Consider the following 19706-nt stretch of genomic DNA (forward strand, 5'->3'; position numbering starts at 1 on the left):
ATTATAATTATAACAACCTAGCAATATAAATTCATTAGTCCCGACTTTCGTAATCTTTTCGCGGCAACAGATTGAGGTAAACGTCTCTCTCAGCGCCAGCTTGCCAACAAACATAACATGCATTTTAATTTTTGATATTCTTATTTTCTGAGGTAAATTAATCAGAAAAACTGGGTACATTTTTTTACAACATTGCGTAAGGCTTTTAAGCCTCTTAAAAAGCAAGTGACACAACAGTGGCGATGACTTTGTTGCAGAGCCGGTCTCCATGGCAACGCTGCTGAGTCTGGCCGCGGGCAGCCTCCTCCTGCTCCTCATCTTGGTCTGTTTCACAGTGTACGCAATGCGAAGGGAAAAGTGCTGCTTCGCACGTAAGTACATTCTAATTTCCAAGTGTTGTTACTTTTAATTAAATGCAAAGAGCACTTTGACCCCTTACAATTGTATCCTATGTTACTAGACAGAGCTCGCAACCCTGGGGAATGCAAAAGTCTAAAAAGTGAACATTTTCACTGTGCCTGACTTATTCAAACTTGATCGGAGAAGCGTTCATCTAAAATTTTGTTATATTTAGTAGTTTCATTTTCATTTGATTATTTATTATACTAGCCGTACCCGTGCCCTCCGCTGCACCCATTAGAAATAAATATAAAGTAATTACATAGCCTAATTAAAATAGGACATTTGATCCAGGGAACATTCGTGTTTGATAGAAGGATAAATTGTTTATTATGTTACTTAATTTAAATTGCATTAAAAAATTATAATGCGATCATTTTGATCCAGTCATAAAAATTATTTTAGGAAATACAGGAAACGAATGCCTATCAAGTTTTCTGTGCATAAGAAGCTATTTTAATATTACCTGTCCTCGATTCACTCAGAAGTTAGTGTAATAACATTATAGCATTATGTCCATCTAGAGAAACTGCACTTTCCAATGGTGAATCAATAATTAATTATACAAATCGGTTAATTTAGCTTCCGATATTATCTAATACAAACACAGAAACATTCTCTGTAGGCTATGTTTCATAGCTTTCGATTGTTGTTGTCGTCCAAGGCTCCTTATAGACGAAGTCATTTGCTTTTTATTTCATTACACCACCTTAGATGGCGTTGTTATTGTAATTTTGTAACTCATTTATCTCATTAAATATCAATCCTATCAAAATTTTGCATAGAATAACACTTATCGGAAATTATTTTTAAAGAAACTTTTGTTATGTAATATTTTTCATGAAAATTAATAATAAGGGAGATATTTCGATTTATTTAATTCAAGCCCCCTTATAACCCCCCCCCCTTTCAAATAAAATATTTTGAATGCCATATAGCCTAAATTCTAAGTTACAACGAACTTAATTTATATTCCAATTTTCATTTAAATCGGTTCAGCCATTATCATGTGAAAAGGTAACAAACATCCAGACAGACAGACAGACATACATACAAACAAAAATTAAAAAAAACGATTTTCGGTTTCAGGACGGTTAATTATATATGTTAGGACCAATTATTTTTGGAAAATCGAAAATTACCAGAAAAATTTCGGCTACAGATTTATTATTAGTATAGATTTTCGTATTTTTTGTTTATTTCATCTTAGGCTTCGTAATCTTAAGGGTAATGTACAGTAGTGGCAAAAAAACCGGACCGACCTTTGTAGCTGATTTCAGAGCCTTGTTCACTCCAGAGCACGATAGGCTAGTAACTAAGACTTTCGTGGTTCGAATCCTGCCTGGGAAGGAAACATTTTTTGTTCCTTATTCAAATTTATTCCCAATACTTTTCGATTGCAGTGATATTTTACTACTTAATTAACTTAGTATTCCCAGAACATGGTATAGAGAAGGTAAATAGAGCAGATAGGGGAAATAGGGCGGGGAGCACCAAGGATAAACCATCATATAATCTAAGGAAATGGTGTGTTAATGGATTGAAGGATTAATTGTGCAGTGAATATGAATGAATAATGTATAAGTATGAGAAGGGTCATGATGGGTTTATTTAATTAGTGGGAATGAGTAGGACGTACTGTAAAGATAGTAAGAGTAGAGGAGCTAAAAGTAGGATTAGACTAGATAGGTATCAGTAGGACAAAGAAGTAATATAGATAGATGTAAAGTAAATAATCGGGTGTAGGCCTAGCTAAGACTGTAGTAGAGTAAAATGATTGTAGTGTAATTGTAAATAAGTAGGGTCTGTGAGAATGCGGAGTAGTAAAAGAAATTGTTATGTTTTTATTATGAATAGGAAATAGTAGAAGATAGGATTAGAAGGAAAGAAGGAATAGTTAATAAACGCAGAAATATAGTAAGTGTGGTGAATGAACATGAGACATAGTGAATGAACAATGGAATGGTGAATAGGTGTCTGTTATTAATATCTAGTAGTGTATAACTTGTAAATAGTGTATGAACGGGACTGCAGGCCCGAATACTAAAATGTGAAGGGCCAGCAGGACCAGAATTTAGAGTGAGAATAAACCATATACTATATTCCCAGAACATGAATTTTACCAGCAATCGAAAAGTATTGGGAATAATTTGAATAAGGAACAAAAAAAAGTTTCCTTCCCAGGCAGGATTCGAACTACGAAAGTCTTAGTTACCAGTCTATCGTGCTCTGGAGTGAACAAGGCTCTGAAATCAGCTACAAGCGTCGATCCGGTTTTTTTTTTTGCCACTACTGTACGTATGTATTTATTTATTTATTTATTTATTTATTTATTTATTTATTTATTTATTTATTTATTTATTTATTTATTTATTTATTTATTTATTTATTTATTTATTTATTTATTTATTTATTTATTTATTTATTTATTTATTAAACACTACAATTCGGTATATACCCGGTTGCAGTGATACATAATATACAATAATAACATTACAATAAATATTAATAAAATTTACAATAATTGCAGGAATAAAAAATAAATAAATGAAATAAAATAAACGTAAATCTAATTCCAACTATAATTAGATACAATAAACCTAGGACTATAAATAAAAACTATGCTATAATAACGCCTACAATAAGCGAAATAAACCTAACTAATAAGTACTTCTATTAAACCCAATTATTATCAGCTTAATTAATTACGTATCACCTTAATTATATCTTAATTACATATATCTTAATTAATTACGTATCAACTTAATTAATTACATGACAACTTAGATAGTTACACTGCACCTACAATTACATTTTTAGTCTAATCTTCTCAACCTTTCCTTAAATGTATTGATTTTGAGAGGAGCACCCTGAAAGATTGCCGCAGGTAAGCTGTTCCAGTCTACTATTGTGCGGTTAACAAAGGAAAGTTTTGCCACGTCCGTTCTTTGTTTTCTGTATTTAAACTTCCTAATATGATCAGCCCTGCCTAAGTATGATGGTGTTACTGATCTAGCATTGATGTCGGACCATGCTTTGTGTCCCATTTGTGCCTTAAACAATGTGGTCTGTCTGGTTTTTCATCGCCTTGATTTTAGAAATTCCCACCCTAATTCTTTTACTATCTCTTCGCCATGTCTCCTTCCCATTTTGACATATTTTGCAGCCCTGCGTTGGACCTTTTCTATTGAATCGATTTTTTGTCTGTACGGATCCCAACCTACTGCTCCATATTCCATAATTGGTCGAACAATGGGTAGAGCTGTTAACAGTATTTTAGCGTATAAATATGCATACGTAAAATATTTTTTTTTCTATTTCTATGAAATACAGACTAATTTCCTTTGCACTGTGTGATAAACAAATGCTGATGAGTTGTGAGCTGGCCACAGAAACAAATTATCTTTCATTATTTTAATATTTTGACTATGCCGACATTTTACTGACTGAACTTTCCAACAACAACAAAATGAAACTTCAACGTGCTCATAATTTGTGTGTACGTTTTGTAAGCAATGTTCGCAAATATGATCATATTACCCCATCCCTGGTAGCAATAGGTTGGTTTAAACTAGATAAGAAAAGAAATTTATATTCGCTTCTCCTTCTCTTGGAAATATTGAACTCTTCTATTCCTTCGTACCTGTCGTCTCGCTTCACGTACCTTTCTTCCCACTATAATCTGAACAGATGCTCTCGCCATGAAACAATACTAACAATACCATCCCATCGCACTTCCTCATACTCATCCTCTTTCACAATAGCCCTACCAAGACTCTGGAATTCGCTACCTGCTAGCTTCAGGGACTGTCGAAATAAAATTGAATTCAAACACGAACTTACTAGGCACTTAGTAATTGAGACTCGTTCAGACATGGCTTCTTGTAAATAGTTATCTTATTCTAGCACAAAATATTTCAATGTCCGGAAATTTAATCACTGTATAATTTTATTCTAGTTTTAATTTTTTACTTAAATAAAAAAAATCTTTCTTTGTTCTTAAGCAGTATATCGAAATGATAGTCGTCCAAATCTTAGATTTAAAATATCGGCATCCTAATCAATTCGAATGAACAAAAAAGAAAATTTAAATTAATGTTAGAAAAATACATAATGAAATTTAAAAAAATAATATTCCGCGACAAGATGTTGTAGCTATCAAAACGATAAAAAATTATTGAAAATAAATAATGTACACTAAATATTATAAAGATGAATAGAGATGGTGATAGATGATGTTCAATGAAGGTTTTAAAATGGTTGATGCAATTGTCTGAAGAGTCTTTTCAGGAACCTTTAATTTTCTGAGGATCTCCAATGTAAATTTGGGAATTTTTCCTCGCGCACCAAACATAAGTCCAATGACATTAATCAGTTAGGGCCGTATTCATAGACATTTTTAGCGCGGGTTTCCGGTGGATGATCAGCGTTTTTCGTATTCATAAACCAGTGTTAGCGATAGGATATGATTTGAATTCTGTACGAGTAACCAGTCGATAGCCGGGGCTAGCTTAGTACGCTCGTAGCGCGTGCTGCGAAATGTCTATGAATATAGTACTTTGATGTTTATTGTATTTGTAAATTTAATATTAATTTTAATTATAATTGTAATAAGTGTATTCTTAATATTGTAGTTGTAATCTCCTGAGGGGAAGAGAAGGCCTGATGGCCTTATCTTTACAAGTTAAATAAATATATACTTTACTATTATACTAATACAGGAATGGCAGAAAGAAAGGGTATTGAAAAAAATAATTTTTTATTGTTTTAAATTCAGGAACCATTTACTCAGAAATTACTTAAGGTAAAGGGCTGAAAATTTGTATTGTAATGTAAACTATATAGTACTTCAAAATGAATGGACTAGGCCTGCTATTTTAATTCAAGTAGTGAAAATGTGGAGAAACATGTCATATTTTTATAGGACAAAATAAACGTATGAGGATTTGTGCCTATGTAATTGAAAAAGTATTATTTTTAATGCACTCATTTTCTGACATAATATGTTTTTGACATGGGTGGGGGGGGGGGGATTGAAAAGTGTGAGATTAAAACTTTTTGTAATAGGTGTTCCTAACTCTTGACATCGCAATTTATTTTTCTGCCATGCCTATATTAAAACAATGAAAGATAATTTCTTTCTGTGGCCAGCTCACAACTCACCAGCATTTGTTTATCACACGGGGCAAAAGACATTATACTGTTTTCGCTGTAAGAAAAATCCTAATGTAAACATAAGCACGTTGCTGTCATACCCGTGATTGGCTCCCTGTCGAAACACTCACATGACGCAGGAAAATATAGTTAATATTTGGAAAACACAATCTTCTATTATTTGAAAATAAAAAATTGAATTCTAGTTGTTAAATACGATGAAACATTTAACTTCACTCATGTGTAAAACGCTATGTAAAAGAAAAGCTACTTTTATATTTTGTTATGTACTATGAACGCGGATGAATACCAACAGTAATACCGAGGTAGTCTGTTCTTGTAACAAGTTGGCGTCACTTGAGCTTGTAGTTGTTCACGTAAGCTAGTATTGAAGTATGGTTTCTGTATCCTCAACTGTCCATTGTGAATACATAAGACTTAAAAATAATTTAATCGTAGTAATTATAAAGTAAATGTTTCCTAAACAAATGAATGCATAGTAGTGAGGTTAGGCCTACTTGACGAGTAACGGGAAATGTTTAACATGAAACAGAATGTACAACAGTAGGTGGGAACACGTACTGAGAATCCATGGCGCCAAACAGTGGCCAATGAAGCCTCACTTCAGTCACGTGCTATTGTTTACATTAGGATTATAGTCTGTGTTTGATAGAAACAGAGGAAAAAAATTGTATATTCATATTTATACACAAAAATACTGTAAACAGCTCTAAATAAAATGTCCTTAAATACTCTGTTATTTGCTTCTTAAGTTTCCCACTATTTCATGTTTACAGCATTCCACACTCTTCGACTTTCTGTTGCTATAATCCTCATTATCGCATAACTGTTCATTCTTTTGCTGGGTTTCCTTCCCTCCCTCTGTGTACGCAAGAATCACGATTTTATTTCTTGCCGAAGGATAATAAAAAGTGTGAAGCATGGGTTATTCCTTCGAGAGTCAATATGCTTGTACAAGTCCCGTGTCGTAGGGTTACGGCAGATCAGAGTTCCCTTGTTCAGGAAATATTTTCTTGAGACTGCAGATGGTTCTGAAGAATAACTATGTGAAATTGTAGAGTTCTTTGATGGGAAGAGAAAACAAAATTAAAATAGCTGGGCGCAATAGTAATATTTCGAAAGCCTAAAACGAATACCTTCAATATAGTACATTATGCAACGAGCCTATATTGGTAGTAATTAAGACGCGAGTATATTTTCATACGAGCGTCTTAATTGCCATTATAGGCACGTTTCATACGACTTTTTATGCTCGACCATATTTCTAACTTGAAATTATTCATAAGTATTCATGTTATTCTTATCTGACTGGGGAGCGGAACTGACCTTGTGCAATATCTCGTAAATTGTGAGATGTGCGCAGACGCGAAAGTATTGATTTTTTCCGAGAAAGAAATGTCATTGACCTTGATATAATCTAGAGAGTAAAATAAAAATTAATGTTGATATAACCTTGAAATTGATTTAGGCATTGAAAAACGAGATGACAAATTTAATTTATTTGAATATTATTTACAGTTAACGCTAATTATTATAGTAACAGAACATAACCTTCTGCGACAGTATTGGATTTCCAGCCTCCGTGACGTTTCGCTAGTTGTCTTTCGATTGCATATCCGAGAATAATCGATACTTGCACTTTCATATTGCTACAACGGTGTTTTCTGATTGATGGAACACCTGAGCTTTAATGAATAGGTGTACTTTAATGAGGTCCATTAAAGGGCTGCTACCAGGTGTATAATTACTACATTTCGGCATGGTCGAGCATAAAATATAGGCTATTTTGATCACTTTCATATCTGTCGTTTATATTTGAATTTACGCTATTCTTTCTTTCTACTTCTCTTTATTTATTACTGCTAGTAAATCAAAATGTTCTTTCTCTTCAGAACTGCTACGTAATTAGTGTCTTTTCAGAAGAAAGTAACAACTTTTTTTTAGTTTTTTTCAATTGTAATGAATATGCTATTCATGTGCAAATTTGAAGTCGCGTGTATAATTACAACTTTATTTCTTATTGAGAAATGTAATCAGTGCTATTTTTCCTGCTGAACAATAACTTAATATTTTATAGGTAATTCGTTACCTCGCGAAACCAAATATTTGAGTGCGCCGTAGCATATACTGGGTGAACAGTATAGAGCAGAAAAGGGTTTCACGGCTGGCCGGCCGGCTATAAGCGTGGAGGTGGGGGACGAGGCTTCTGTTCTGCTCTATACTGTTCACCCAGTATTAAGAACCTTGTGGTGGGGTTAAGCGAACTCGCTTGCTACTTGTAGAAGCATACCGAGGGAGAGAAGCTTCTCAGTCCACTTTCTTTTTCTTCTGGCGCGCAGTTAGATTTCATGAGATACCGAATAGTACAATGCAATAAATTAAACTACAGTAAATTAATACGATATAACACAAACGAGTAATATTAATTTCTACGAATAGTAATAAATTTAATTTCTGTATGTCATTCTCCGCTCGTCTCTGTTTCAGTATTTTCCAGCGTAGATTCAATCTATCCATTCTATAATGCGCATTGTCGGACATTTGGTCATGTCTTTCTCTTTTCATCTACCATTCATTTCCCATTTCATTACAGTTTTCTTGCATTCCGAAATATCCATATAAATCTGTATCTTTCTGTTCTGGTATAGTAAGTCAAACAAAATCAACCCCAGGAGAGGCAAAATCGGTCCAGAGAGTGGCGAAAGGTTAAGGCTCCCAACTTTACAAACAATCTGAATTAAAAGTAATAATAATAATTATTATTATTATTATTATTATTATTATTATTATTAGGCCCTATTATTATTATTATTATTATTATTAATATTATTATTATTATTATTATTATTATTATTATTATTATTATTATTATTATTTTAGCTGGCAGAGTTAAGCCGCAACGCCTTCTCTTCCACTCAACCAGCAAAAAGTATACATATAATATATGAATGAACTTAAGCTACAAAGATCACAATAAAATGGGTTAGGTAAAAGTTATGTGTATACGAGAGTTACTTATGAATTCAACAGTGAAATACTATGAATTAATTGTTAATTAAACAATTAGACACAAACTGTGGCAAAATTAAACTAATATACAGTACATATAATGTTAATATGATACAGTATATGATATGATATATGATATATTTGATGTCAACATTTACAACCATGTAATGTGGACCTCACAATTTTTGTATCCGGTGCCACAATTACATTCGTTACAGATATACCTTTTGTAGACGCTCTTATATTTGATTCGACCCCATTTAAATTGATCAGTATTCTCCCATTAAATCCTAACAACTTAATTTAGATCTACAATTCATGTTGGAAAATGTTCAGCTAAGCCTCGTATTAATAACATATATCAAAATATGATTAATTATTATTCAGTCAATATGGCTTAAGCATTAAATTACATATGTAATTTAATGCTTAAGCCATATTGACTGAATAATAATTGATCATATTTTGATATATGTTATTAATTTAGATCATTCAAAATTTACACTTTTACGACTCTGTTATTGATTTTCACTACACTTATATCGTACCCACACTGTTTCAATAATACTTGTTACTAAAACGTACTATACCATTGTCCAATAAGTTTGTTATTATGCCTGTTTCTTGTGTACATTTCATTTTTAGAGCCCACTAATTTTCTACACTATCCTAGCTAGCCTCCGCTGCCATACTCCTCACTTATTTTCAATTATCTCTATCGCTTTACATAATTCCTATTACACTTCTCTAGTTCATTCACAATTGACACTTTATCACTCTGTTCTTGATTTTCAGATCACTTAGACTATATCGAGGACACACCGTTTCTAATAATACTTGTTACTAAAACATATCACACCATTATCAATATGCTCGATTTTTGTCTATTTCATGCGTACATTTCATATTCCGATCTCACTAATTTTCTACATATTATACTTCGCCATCCTAGCTAGCCTCCTCCACCAGACAGTACTCTTAACCTATTTTCATTAACTCAATCGTCTTATCTACTTACAATTGAACTTCCTCTTCCACTCCTCTAATTCATCTATTACTTTCTTTACTAAGTCCTTAGCCGTCTCCTCCTCTGGACCAGACACATCCACTTTACCATTTTCTGTTATACACTTGTCATTCTTTTTCTTCACTTCCCACCATTTCGGTTTTTGCACTAACAGAAACACTTTCACTTCTCCTCTCGGCACTGACCTTCCTTCTCACTACTCTGGTTAAATCACTTCCCGAATCACTTGAATTTTTGCTCGTGTTACTAAACTTCATTCCCATTGTGGTACTTAAGCCGCTCTTATCTGGTTTCTTCACATATGTTTGCAATATAATTTAATATATTTAATGTCAATATGGATGTTAGTCCTACATGCCCACCGTCTTACCCCCAAGGAAATGCCCCTGATACTCATTTCTGTTAGAGGCTGAGTAGATCCCAGGGCCATAATGCGGCTGAAAGAATTAGATCGATAGAAAAATCCGTGATCCCATTAGGAATCGAACCCGCGACCTTCCGACTTGCAATGTTACGCTACCGCACGCTCCCTAGTATACAGAGGGTTTAAAAAAAAGGAGTCACATATTTTTACCGGAGGTAACATGAAACTAGAAAAAAAAGTTCCTATGAACATGTGTCCGGAAACAAATATCTGTTGAGATACTAGTCATGCTGTATTGTGGCCTACGATATCCACCTGTCTGTTACGTAGACACTACAGAAGATGCTCTATGTGGTTACCACGCATTGTTTAACATGCTTCAGCCCTTCTCAGTGAATCACGAATACTTGCGACCACGCTTGGTTGTTGTCGGATTTTCTCACATGCATTGGATACACGTTCCTGTAACGTTTGTACGTTGTCGATGGGTGTGGCATACGCCATTGTCTTTAAATGTCTCCATACCCAGAAATCCAAAGAATTTAATTCAGGTGATCGTGAAGACCATGCTACTGGACCTCCTCGACCAATCCATCGCCCATTAAATCTCCGGGTTAGGTATAGTCTCATGAGGCGTAGAAAATGGGGTGATGTTCCGTCGTGCATAAACAGAAAGACAGCCTACACCAATGAATACTGTACTTACTATACGTACTTACTAGCACAAGTAAAATGGTAGACTGTGTAGTATCCTGGACCTTTGTTTACTACTACATTCTTTGTTTACTTCTGTTGGGAGGAAGCTGTCCACTCCCAAAACAAACACCATTGTTTTGTGTTTTTAACCAATAACGATCATAGGCCACAATACAGCATGACCCATATCTCAACAGATATTTGTTTCCGAACACGTTCTTATAGGAACTTTTTTCGAGTTTCGATCTATGCTACTTCCTGTAAAAATATGCGACACTTTTTTAAACACCCTGTGTGTAATACAGTTTATAATTTATTTGTAGGCTACATTTAGCCTAATCTCTAGTTCATGTTTACAAACATTGTTTTTTTTTTTTTTTTTTTTTGTTCACAGATATTTCAGGGGAGTTTATAAAATTTTCAATATTTGAATATCCAGAATTACTTTCCCGCACAGTACCGTATTTGATAGTTTAGATCGATCGATACACTTCAATCCACACAGGAATACTCTGTTATGAACAATAATGCCCCAGCTACACGTTGAGTTAAACATTTTTATGATAGAAGTATTTATTTTTAAAAATGGTTCAGATAAGTAAACTTATGAAAACTGCATGTCACTGGGATCGATCCACAAACTTAGTAAACGAAGTATCAGAGAGACTCATGTCTGAAATCTCTCCACGCCTGGAATGACGGGTAATGGTGAAGAAAATGTCGGTCTCTTTGGCTTTCCAGCGTAATGAGTTAGCGGGCGCGAGAGACTTTTCAACACTGCTGCGAACCTCAAAGCTTTTTCTCTGTTTGTACGATCTCAATTAACATTCGCCGTCCCAGACCTACAGCTCATCATAAAGTTAAATGAATGAGGTTAGGGAATGAACTGAATCAAGCAGGTAGAGGCATTTCGGATGGAGATATATTCAACAGCTCTCTGTACCCAGAAAGCTACCAAAGTCAAGAATTTTCTCGGCTGAGATAAAGCTCGTGCAATAGCTACTCTTCTATAGTGAATCCAACATTTTCGTTTCAAACAGTCTACTTCCCTCTTTTCGTCTTTCATAAAGTGATGATTACGAGTCTTTTTCAACGCTATGATATCGTAATGAACATATCTTGCCACAACACAGAAAGTACAGTCTTTTGTACTGAGAGGACGAAAGTGCTTTCCAAGGTAACACAATGGAGTTTCTTCTCTTTCATAAAGAGCCCGGATGTTTAGGCATTTATTTTGGTTAAAATAGGCAGGCATATAGGCACTAAAAATAGTAAAAAATAGGCAGTGAAATGGACATTTATTATTCATGGAAACAGACAAAAAATAGACAAATGCTTAATAAACTATCTCAAACGGTACTCACTTTCATTATTATTATTATTATTATTATTATTATTATTATTATTATTATTATTATTGGGTTATTTTACGACGCTGTATCAACATCTAGGTTATTTAGCCTCTGAATGATATGAAGGTGATAATGCCGGTGAAATGAGTCCGGGGTCCAGCACCGAAAGTTACCCAGCATTTGCTCGTATTGGGTTGAGGGAAAACCCCGGAAAAAACCTCAACCAGGTAACTTGCCCCGACCGGGAATCGAACCCGGTCCACCTGGTTTCGCAGCCAGACGCGCTGACCGTTACTCCACAGGTGTGGACCTCACTTTCCTTCGTTGCATGTGACAACAAGATGCTTTTTAAGTTGTCAACTGTCATAGTGAGCCGCCTGTCATAGAGAACATTTTTCATGGTGGAAAAAGATCTTCCTACTTCTACTGAAGTGATTGGAGCAAACTTAAAACAACTTATTTCAGAAGGACTTTCTCTACTTCCTTTCAGAGATCGGGAAAAACCGACTGCGTATTGTCTCAAAAAAAGGATTGTGGGAAGGGATTAGAGACTTCAAAGTACGCGTGACTTGTGCGTGCAAGCGACAACAGTAACGGGACCTGGAGACTTACTTTTAAAACTTCCCTCATCTCTTTCTTTCTCTGGTAAACCCCGAAGTGACCTGAGCACTGAAGGTTATACTGTTCAAACATCTTTGTTAAGTGACATAAAAGATGGAATCGGTAGGGGAGAAAAGTTTATGGCTTCTTGGAAACATGTAATTCTGCAGAATAGGATTCTCAGCAAATATTTCTGTGAGGTGAATATATACTTTTAATTTGTACAACCTTTCTTTTTTGTTTTTTGATATAATTTATGTACGGTTTATTTTAAATGCATTAAAAATATAGAAAATGTACAATAACGAAGTAAAAAGACTAAAAAAAGTCATTTAACCTTAAAATAGGCAACGGGAGCTAAAATAGACAAAAAAGACAAAATAAAAATTGGGCCTATAATCCCCAAATGTATGGAAACGTGTTTATCTCTGATAGGTCTTTCTTTCTTGTAACTTGTTAATAGTATTCCATATTATACCTTCATTTTTTAAAGGAAATATGTTAGATTTTGAGGATATTATTTTTTTTCAAACATTTTATAACACCTTACGAACTCCTAAGTCCGTTGTACTATTCACAGGCACATTCAATAATAAACATAACGATACTTTACGTTCAGTATTCAAAACATGTAGGTTCCAAAACAAAAAAAAAATGTATTCCATATTTGTAGCACTTCCTCTACAAAAATTTAACGTTTATTCTTTGTTCGTCCATTGGCATGGTTAAATTTCTAAAGGAGACATCTCACATAATTATGATTCGATAATCGTTGTAGCGAGTAACTGTGCAATATGTAAACATGCTCATAATTGCGCAAGACCAGGGCATAGCGGATATAACTATAATGTTTTATCCTCTTCTAGTCTGCCATGTTATTAGCACTGAGGCACTGACGCTGTGGCAAATTACTAAAAACAATGATGTAATGGGCACAACATGACCCACAAGTAAATAGTTGATACAATAAAGAGCTCAAGCAGATACAGAAAACAATGTTACATTGTTAGTAACCATTGAACAACTTCAATACGTATTTACTTGAAGTGAGTACTTAAAATATTAAACTGAGTTTCCTTTTATCATTAATAATGTACCGGTATTGATTTGTATTACGATGTAAACCTGGATAAAGTAGTCATAAGTGAATTAAACTCTCCAGTTAGTCTGTATCAAATTGTAGCATAATTCAGTCAATTTTTAGTGCAAAAAAATATTTGCTGTGTCAAGGATACACCGACGCTTAGAATGGATCACACAGTTTTTCTCTACAGCAAATCCTCGTTACTCACCAGTCCAATTCTCCATGTTTACTAAATTGCTAAAATCAGGCTAAACAATAACAATGAATCTAAGTCTATTTATTTATTCATTAAAGACATCAGCTCAAAGAATTTGAGTGACCACAAGGGACCTGAATACAATAAACATGTACAGTATAATGTGATTTGAAATATTAAAGAAAAAAAGAAAGTTAATTGTTGAAGGCAAAATATAAGGGCTTAATTGAAATAGAGATGATGATGTAATATTTGAAGGGAATCCTTGATAATATTTATAAGAATACACATTACATAATCAAAAAGGATGTGAAGTTCCTTAAGATAATTCCATGTGAATTGAACCTCTACTGCCAAACAGCAAACCAATGACAGACCATTGTTTAAGAAGGACGTTGTACTTTTGAGAAAGATACGGCAGACAAGGTACTAACAACAACAACAACAACAAAACTTAAATATTCCGTTTCTTTGGCCTGCCTGATAGTAGGTCTTAATATTAGACACTTTCTGATATATTATAAATATCATAACTGACCAGCTACTTCATTTAATACACTTTAAATGGTAAAAGCTTACTTTCTCGTTTTTATGATGTGTTGGTTAAATAGAAACTAACACTCTTCTAAGGTAGTAGACCTATGGCAAATTGTACGTTAAACATGTTCTATGAAACAATGGAATTTTAGTCTTTCACCTTGTACCTAGAAGCGTGTTCAATTTTATTTGAAACATCCTAGTAAAAACGTCCATTTCATTGAGTGGCCTTTGACATTTCTATAAATCTTGTCTGTCAATTTGTATATGTTACTGTTCATGCTTAAAATATATATTTAAGTCCAGTTTCAGACGTTCCATATAATCTATTCACTTCTCTGTTGTATTTATTTCACTTGTGTTCGCAGGTAGAGGGGACTTCAGGCCATCCGATTTAGAAAGGTAAGTACATTCTGTAGGCAAAACCTTCTGTAGTTCTTACTGTTCTATCATAATCACAGACAACAAAGTAGAAAGTCGTATATAATATTCATTTTAAGGTGAGTTTATTTTGTAATTTTTCGTATGTATTATTTGAGTTACACAGTATGTGTATCAGAAGAGTAAGATTCTAATTTGAAAGGGCTCATGGCAAAATTTACCGTCAAACTATTTGTCATCTAGAAAGTTACCTACTTCTCAGATAGATCTCTCCGCTGATTCAGACTGCAGGATGTCTCACGAGACTGCGGAAGACTTTTTAACATGTATATTTTCCAGTGCAATATATACGTAATCGCATCCACATGCCACTGTCGCTACAATCGATAGATATTATATATATATATATATATATATATATATATATATGTGTATTGATATGATATGGTATGATGTGGTATGATATGATATGATATGATATGATATATGATATGATATGTGATATGATATGATATGATATATATGATATGATATGATATGATATGATATGATATGATATGATATGATATGATATGATATGATATGATATGATATGATATGATATGATATGATATGATATGATATGATATTTGATATGATATGATATGATATGATATGATATGATATGATATGATATGATATATGATATTTGATATGATATGATATGATATGATATGATATGATATGATATGATATGATATGATATGATATGATATGATATGATATGATATGATATATGATATGAAATGATATATGATATGATATGATATGATATGATATGATATGATATGATATGATATGATATGATATGATATGATATGATATGATATTATACATGATATATATTTGTCAGCCATTCATTTCATCGTATATGGTGCTATCATTACAATCTCTTACATTTCCACTTGCTTAACAATAATTCCCTGACTAATTACGTCATCATTTCCTAATATTAAGCATCTTATTCTAATCTAACTTATCCTACATTATTTTTTACTCACTATTTGCACATTATTACTAATATTCACTCTTACTTAACTCTTACTTAACTTACTTAACTTACTCATCTAACCACATTTTAATTACTAGGTCTACTATGATATATCATGGTAAAATATATTTTATGTTCAGTATTACCTTCATGTAATAAGATCCCCTACTATAAAATCAGTTCCACTATACATTCATTTTTGACACCTTCATACCGACCACTCTTTAATCTCGATTTCATTACCTAAAAATGTTATTTTCTCATTTGTAAACTACGTTATAAGCTTCAATCTATCTATACTCCGCTTCACTCTTCCGATCTTTCTTTATCTATCTACCGACCATTCTTCTCATTAATAAACATTTTCATTAAGCGTTTCTTCATCCTTGTACAATAAGATAATTAGTAGCTCAGATTCTTCCCTTAATTCATTTACCATCCATTCACACGTCATTGTTTGCACTTCCTTGCTCATTACCTACCTTGTATTGTGGTTTATTACTTTACTTTATCTGTTCTATCGTTATTTTCAGCTATTTTCCCTATCTCTAACGTTTCCCGGACTCCTCTATTACTTTTTTCAATACACTTAGCCACTACTGATTACACTCTCTTTTACCTCTCATTTTATTCTGATATTCATTCACTATAATTTGTTTCTAAGTCTGTCTTACTACATCTTTACACTTTCTTCTCTATTCTTGTTCTATCACTTTGCCACCCCTGATTTTCTCACACTCACTTTTTACCACTCTTCTTCCTCTCTCATTGCACCTCGCTTAGGTACTATCAATTATTTTACTGATATACATTAACAACTCATCACTGCTTACACTTTTTAATCTGAGCATATAACAAGATAATCTCGCGTAATAAAGAATCGACAGTATAAATAAAATGGTTTCGAATTTTATTGTATTGTATCAAAATATGATCTGCGTATTGTTTGGTCAAATTTCACATACATACATACATACATACATACATACATACATACATACATACATACATACATACATACATACATACATACATACATACATTACAGCCTCGGTAGCGTAGTCGGTATAGCGCTGGCCTCCTGTGCTCGAGATTGCGGGTTCGATCTCGGCCCAGGTCGATCGCATTTAAGTGTATTTAAATGCGATAGGCTCATGTCAGTAGATTTACTGGCATGTAAAAGAACTCCTGCGGGACAAAATCCCGGCACATCGGCGACGCTGATATGACCTCTGCAGTTGCGAGCGTCGTTAAATAAACCATATTTTATTTTTTTACATACATACATACATACATCCCAATCCGAAGTTGCGTTCGGGCGCGGGTTCGATTTCCGCTTGGGTTGATTACCTGGTTGGGTTTTTCCGAGGTTTTTCCCAACCATAAGGCAAATGTCAGGTAACCTATGGCGAATTCTCGGCCTCATCTCGCCAAATATCATCTCGCTATCACCAATTGCTAAATAACCTCATAGTAGTTGATACAGCGTGGTTAAATAACCAAGTAAAAAAGAAGTACATACATACATACATACATACATACATACATACATACATACATACATACATACATACATACATACATACATACATACATACATACATACATACATACATACATACATGATGTATGAAGCAGAAAACAAAGTAGGAACGTGGAACAAATTAGCCCTATAAAGGCTGCAGCGTTTAAGGCACCTGATAAAAAGACCACTATTTATAAATAAGTAATATTTTAGCAAGCTTGATGTACTTCTACTTCAAATAAATATGTACTGGTGGTGTTACAGAAATTCTCCATTTTTTTTCTTTAAATGTATTTAGAAGAGAAGAGATTCTAACCTAAAAAGTACTTGTCTCAGAGCAGATAAGGGAATGCAATGTATTCACTAGAAAATTATCCAACGTGGCGATGGTGAAAGGGTGCATCCCATCCCTCCGTGATTGGACTGAGTGGTTGCCATTACAACCGCCGCGAAGACACAAAAAGAAATCGCTTAGCTTAGCAACGCCGAAACAAAGGCCGCCACAAGGGATGCGATAAAGTGGAATGTCGTGGTAACCCTCCGACTACAAACGCTTTCCTTCGTCTTCTTTTTGTCAACATTCGTTTCAGTTACACAATTTTTCTCTCTGTTTTTTTCTTCTCCGTTCGTATTTCTCTCTCTGTCTGCCTTCTCTTAGTCTTCATGTATCTTATTTTCAATTTGTACTCCTAGCACCGCCGCGTCCTGCCTTTGACGCCACGTCGTTTCCAATTAGAGTAATATATAAATTTCGTACCAGGTTCCGCAGTGAGACAAGATTTTAATTTATGTCTGCAAATTAAAAGCTTCCTTACATTAGTCAGAAATAGAATTTTATTTCCGAGAGAATTCTTTGAAAGGGGCTAAGTAGTAAGTCGGGAATGGACTGTCTCTCGCAAGGTCGACATCGCCGTGGAGCTCATGAATATTGCAGTGCACAAGTTCGCATCATTAGAAGAGAACGAAAGAACGATAGACTTATGCGGAAATTGAGATAAAGCACAAACCTCTCGTCAGAATTGCATTCAAACGGCGAAACCTTCGTTCAGAGCAAACAGGAAGACTTGATGAAATTTTGATAGGTGTAAGTGGAAATGTGGGACTTTGTTATGCTGCGGCACAAATAGAAGGCTTTGCATTTTGCTTGCTTATTATTACGCCAAAAGCAACGTTTATCGAAGCAGTTTTCCTTCTTGTTTTAATCCAACAATATTCAGATTTTTATCTCTCATTTGTTCATTTTACTAACTGTATAGAAAAATTTGTATAATGCTGCAAAATAGTAATATCCGTTACAAGAGCGGTATGTTGAAGTTTTCATGTTCGAGGAAAAGTTTGAAAAAGCGAAACGTAGTTGAGCTTTTTTAATTTCCGAGAATTGAAAGAAAACATACCGCTCGTGTATCGTACATTATTTTGTGCGAATATGTTTATTACATACCTGAAAGAGGAATTTCTAATTAGTTGCAATGAAATCTCCATCTTGGTTTCTGTTCAATGACGGCAATTTTGGAAAACAAAAATATCTATCTTCAACATTGTTGCTTTAAAATGTTTTCTGTGTTTACTATACTCCAGCAGGCCGTGATATACGTCTGTCTTTTTTTTTCCCCCAGTCTATAAATGCGAACTTAAAACAAACGGCTTCCTTAATGTTACATGCATCACGAAATGCAGTAACTTTTGTGGTGTTGTAGAGTTTACTTAATTTTTGCAAATATTTAAAAACAATAATTAACAGAGCAAATTTAGGTGAAATTGCAGTGGTAAGTTTCCAATTTATAATTATTACTATATTGAACGTCTTTAAAAATAATATGTTAAAAGCCTAAAGCAGTAAAATGAATGTCGCGCTTAAGCGGTAAGAAGAGGGAAATTGTTATGTGTGTTACGTTGGGAATACTGAATGTGGTATTTCACACTTACCGCGTATTGGTTTTGTGCGGAAAGCATGCAAAAAAATTGTTTGCATATGTTGACGTTAATACACGATTTCAAAATACAGAGTGTTTCCGATGTGCTGTTGCAAACTTTCAGAGATGATGGCGAAGGGCACATGTATCAATTTGAGATAAGGAACCCAGGCCCGGAAATGACCGAGTCGAAAGTTAAAAGCAAAAATAATTGTGTGGAAATGAAGTAATTTTAGTCCTCTGTACACCTTATTTATGTGTATTTATCTGTACATCTTGCACATACTGGGTAGTAAGAATAAAGCTTAAGTACTTTGTCAAGGTTTATACTTTTGAGTATGAGCACTTCCTGTGATTATATACTCGTAACCACTAGAACATACCCATATTCGTAAGAATAAAGACATTCTACCTAACG

General features: G+C 34.0%; 1 protein-coding gene across 2 annotated transcripts in view; it reads left to right on the forward strand.

Annotated features, from left to right (window-relative positions):
- Positions 1–19706, forward strand: part of LOC138700208 (irregular chiasm C-roughest protein) — an 831933-nt gene that overhangs the window by 791272 nt on the left and 20955 nt on the right. For both annotated transcript variants that reach the window (XM_069826656.1, XM_069826657.1), the window contains exons 9-10: positions 258–371; positions 14808–14841. In XM_069826656.1, the coding sequence (XP_069682757.1) occupies positions 258–371; positions 14808–14841 (148 nt within the window). The remainder of the gene's footprint in view (positions 1–257; positions 372–14807; positions 14842–19706) is intronic.

This window comes from Periplaneta americana, chromosome 5, assembly GCF_040183065.1.
Source record: "Periplaneta americana isolate PAMFEO1 chromosome 5, P.americana_PAMFEO1_priV1, whole genome shotgun sequence".
NCBI classification, from domain to species: domain Eukaryota; kingdom Metazoa; phylum Arthropoda; class Insecta; order Blattodea; family Blattidae; genus Periplaneta; species Periplaneta americana.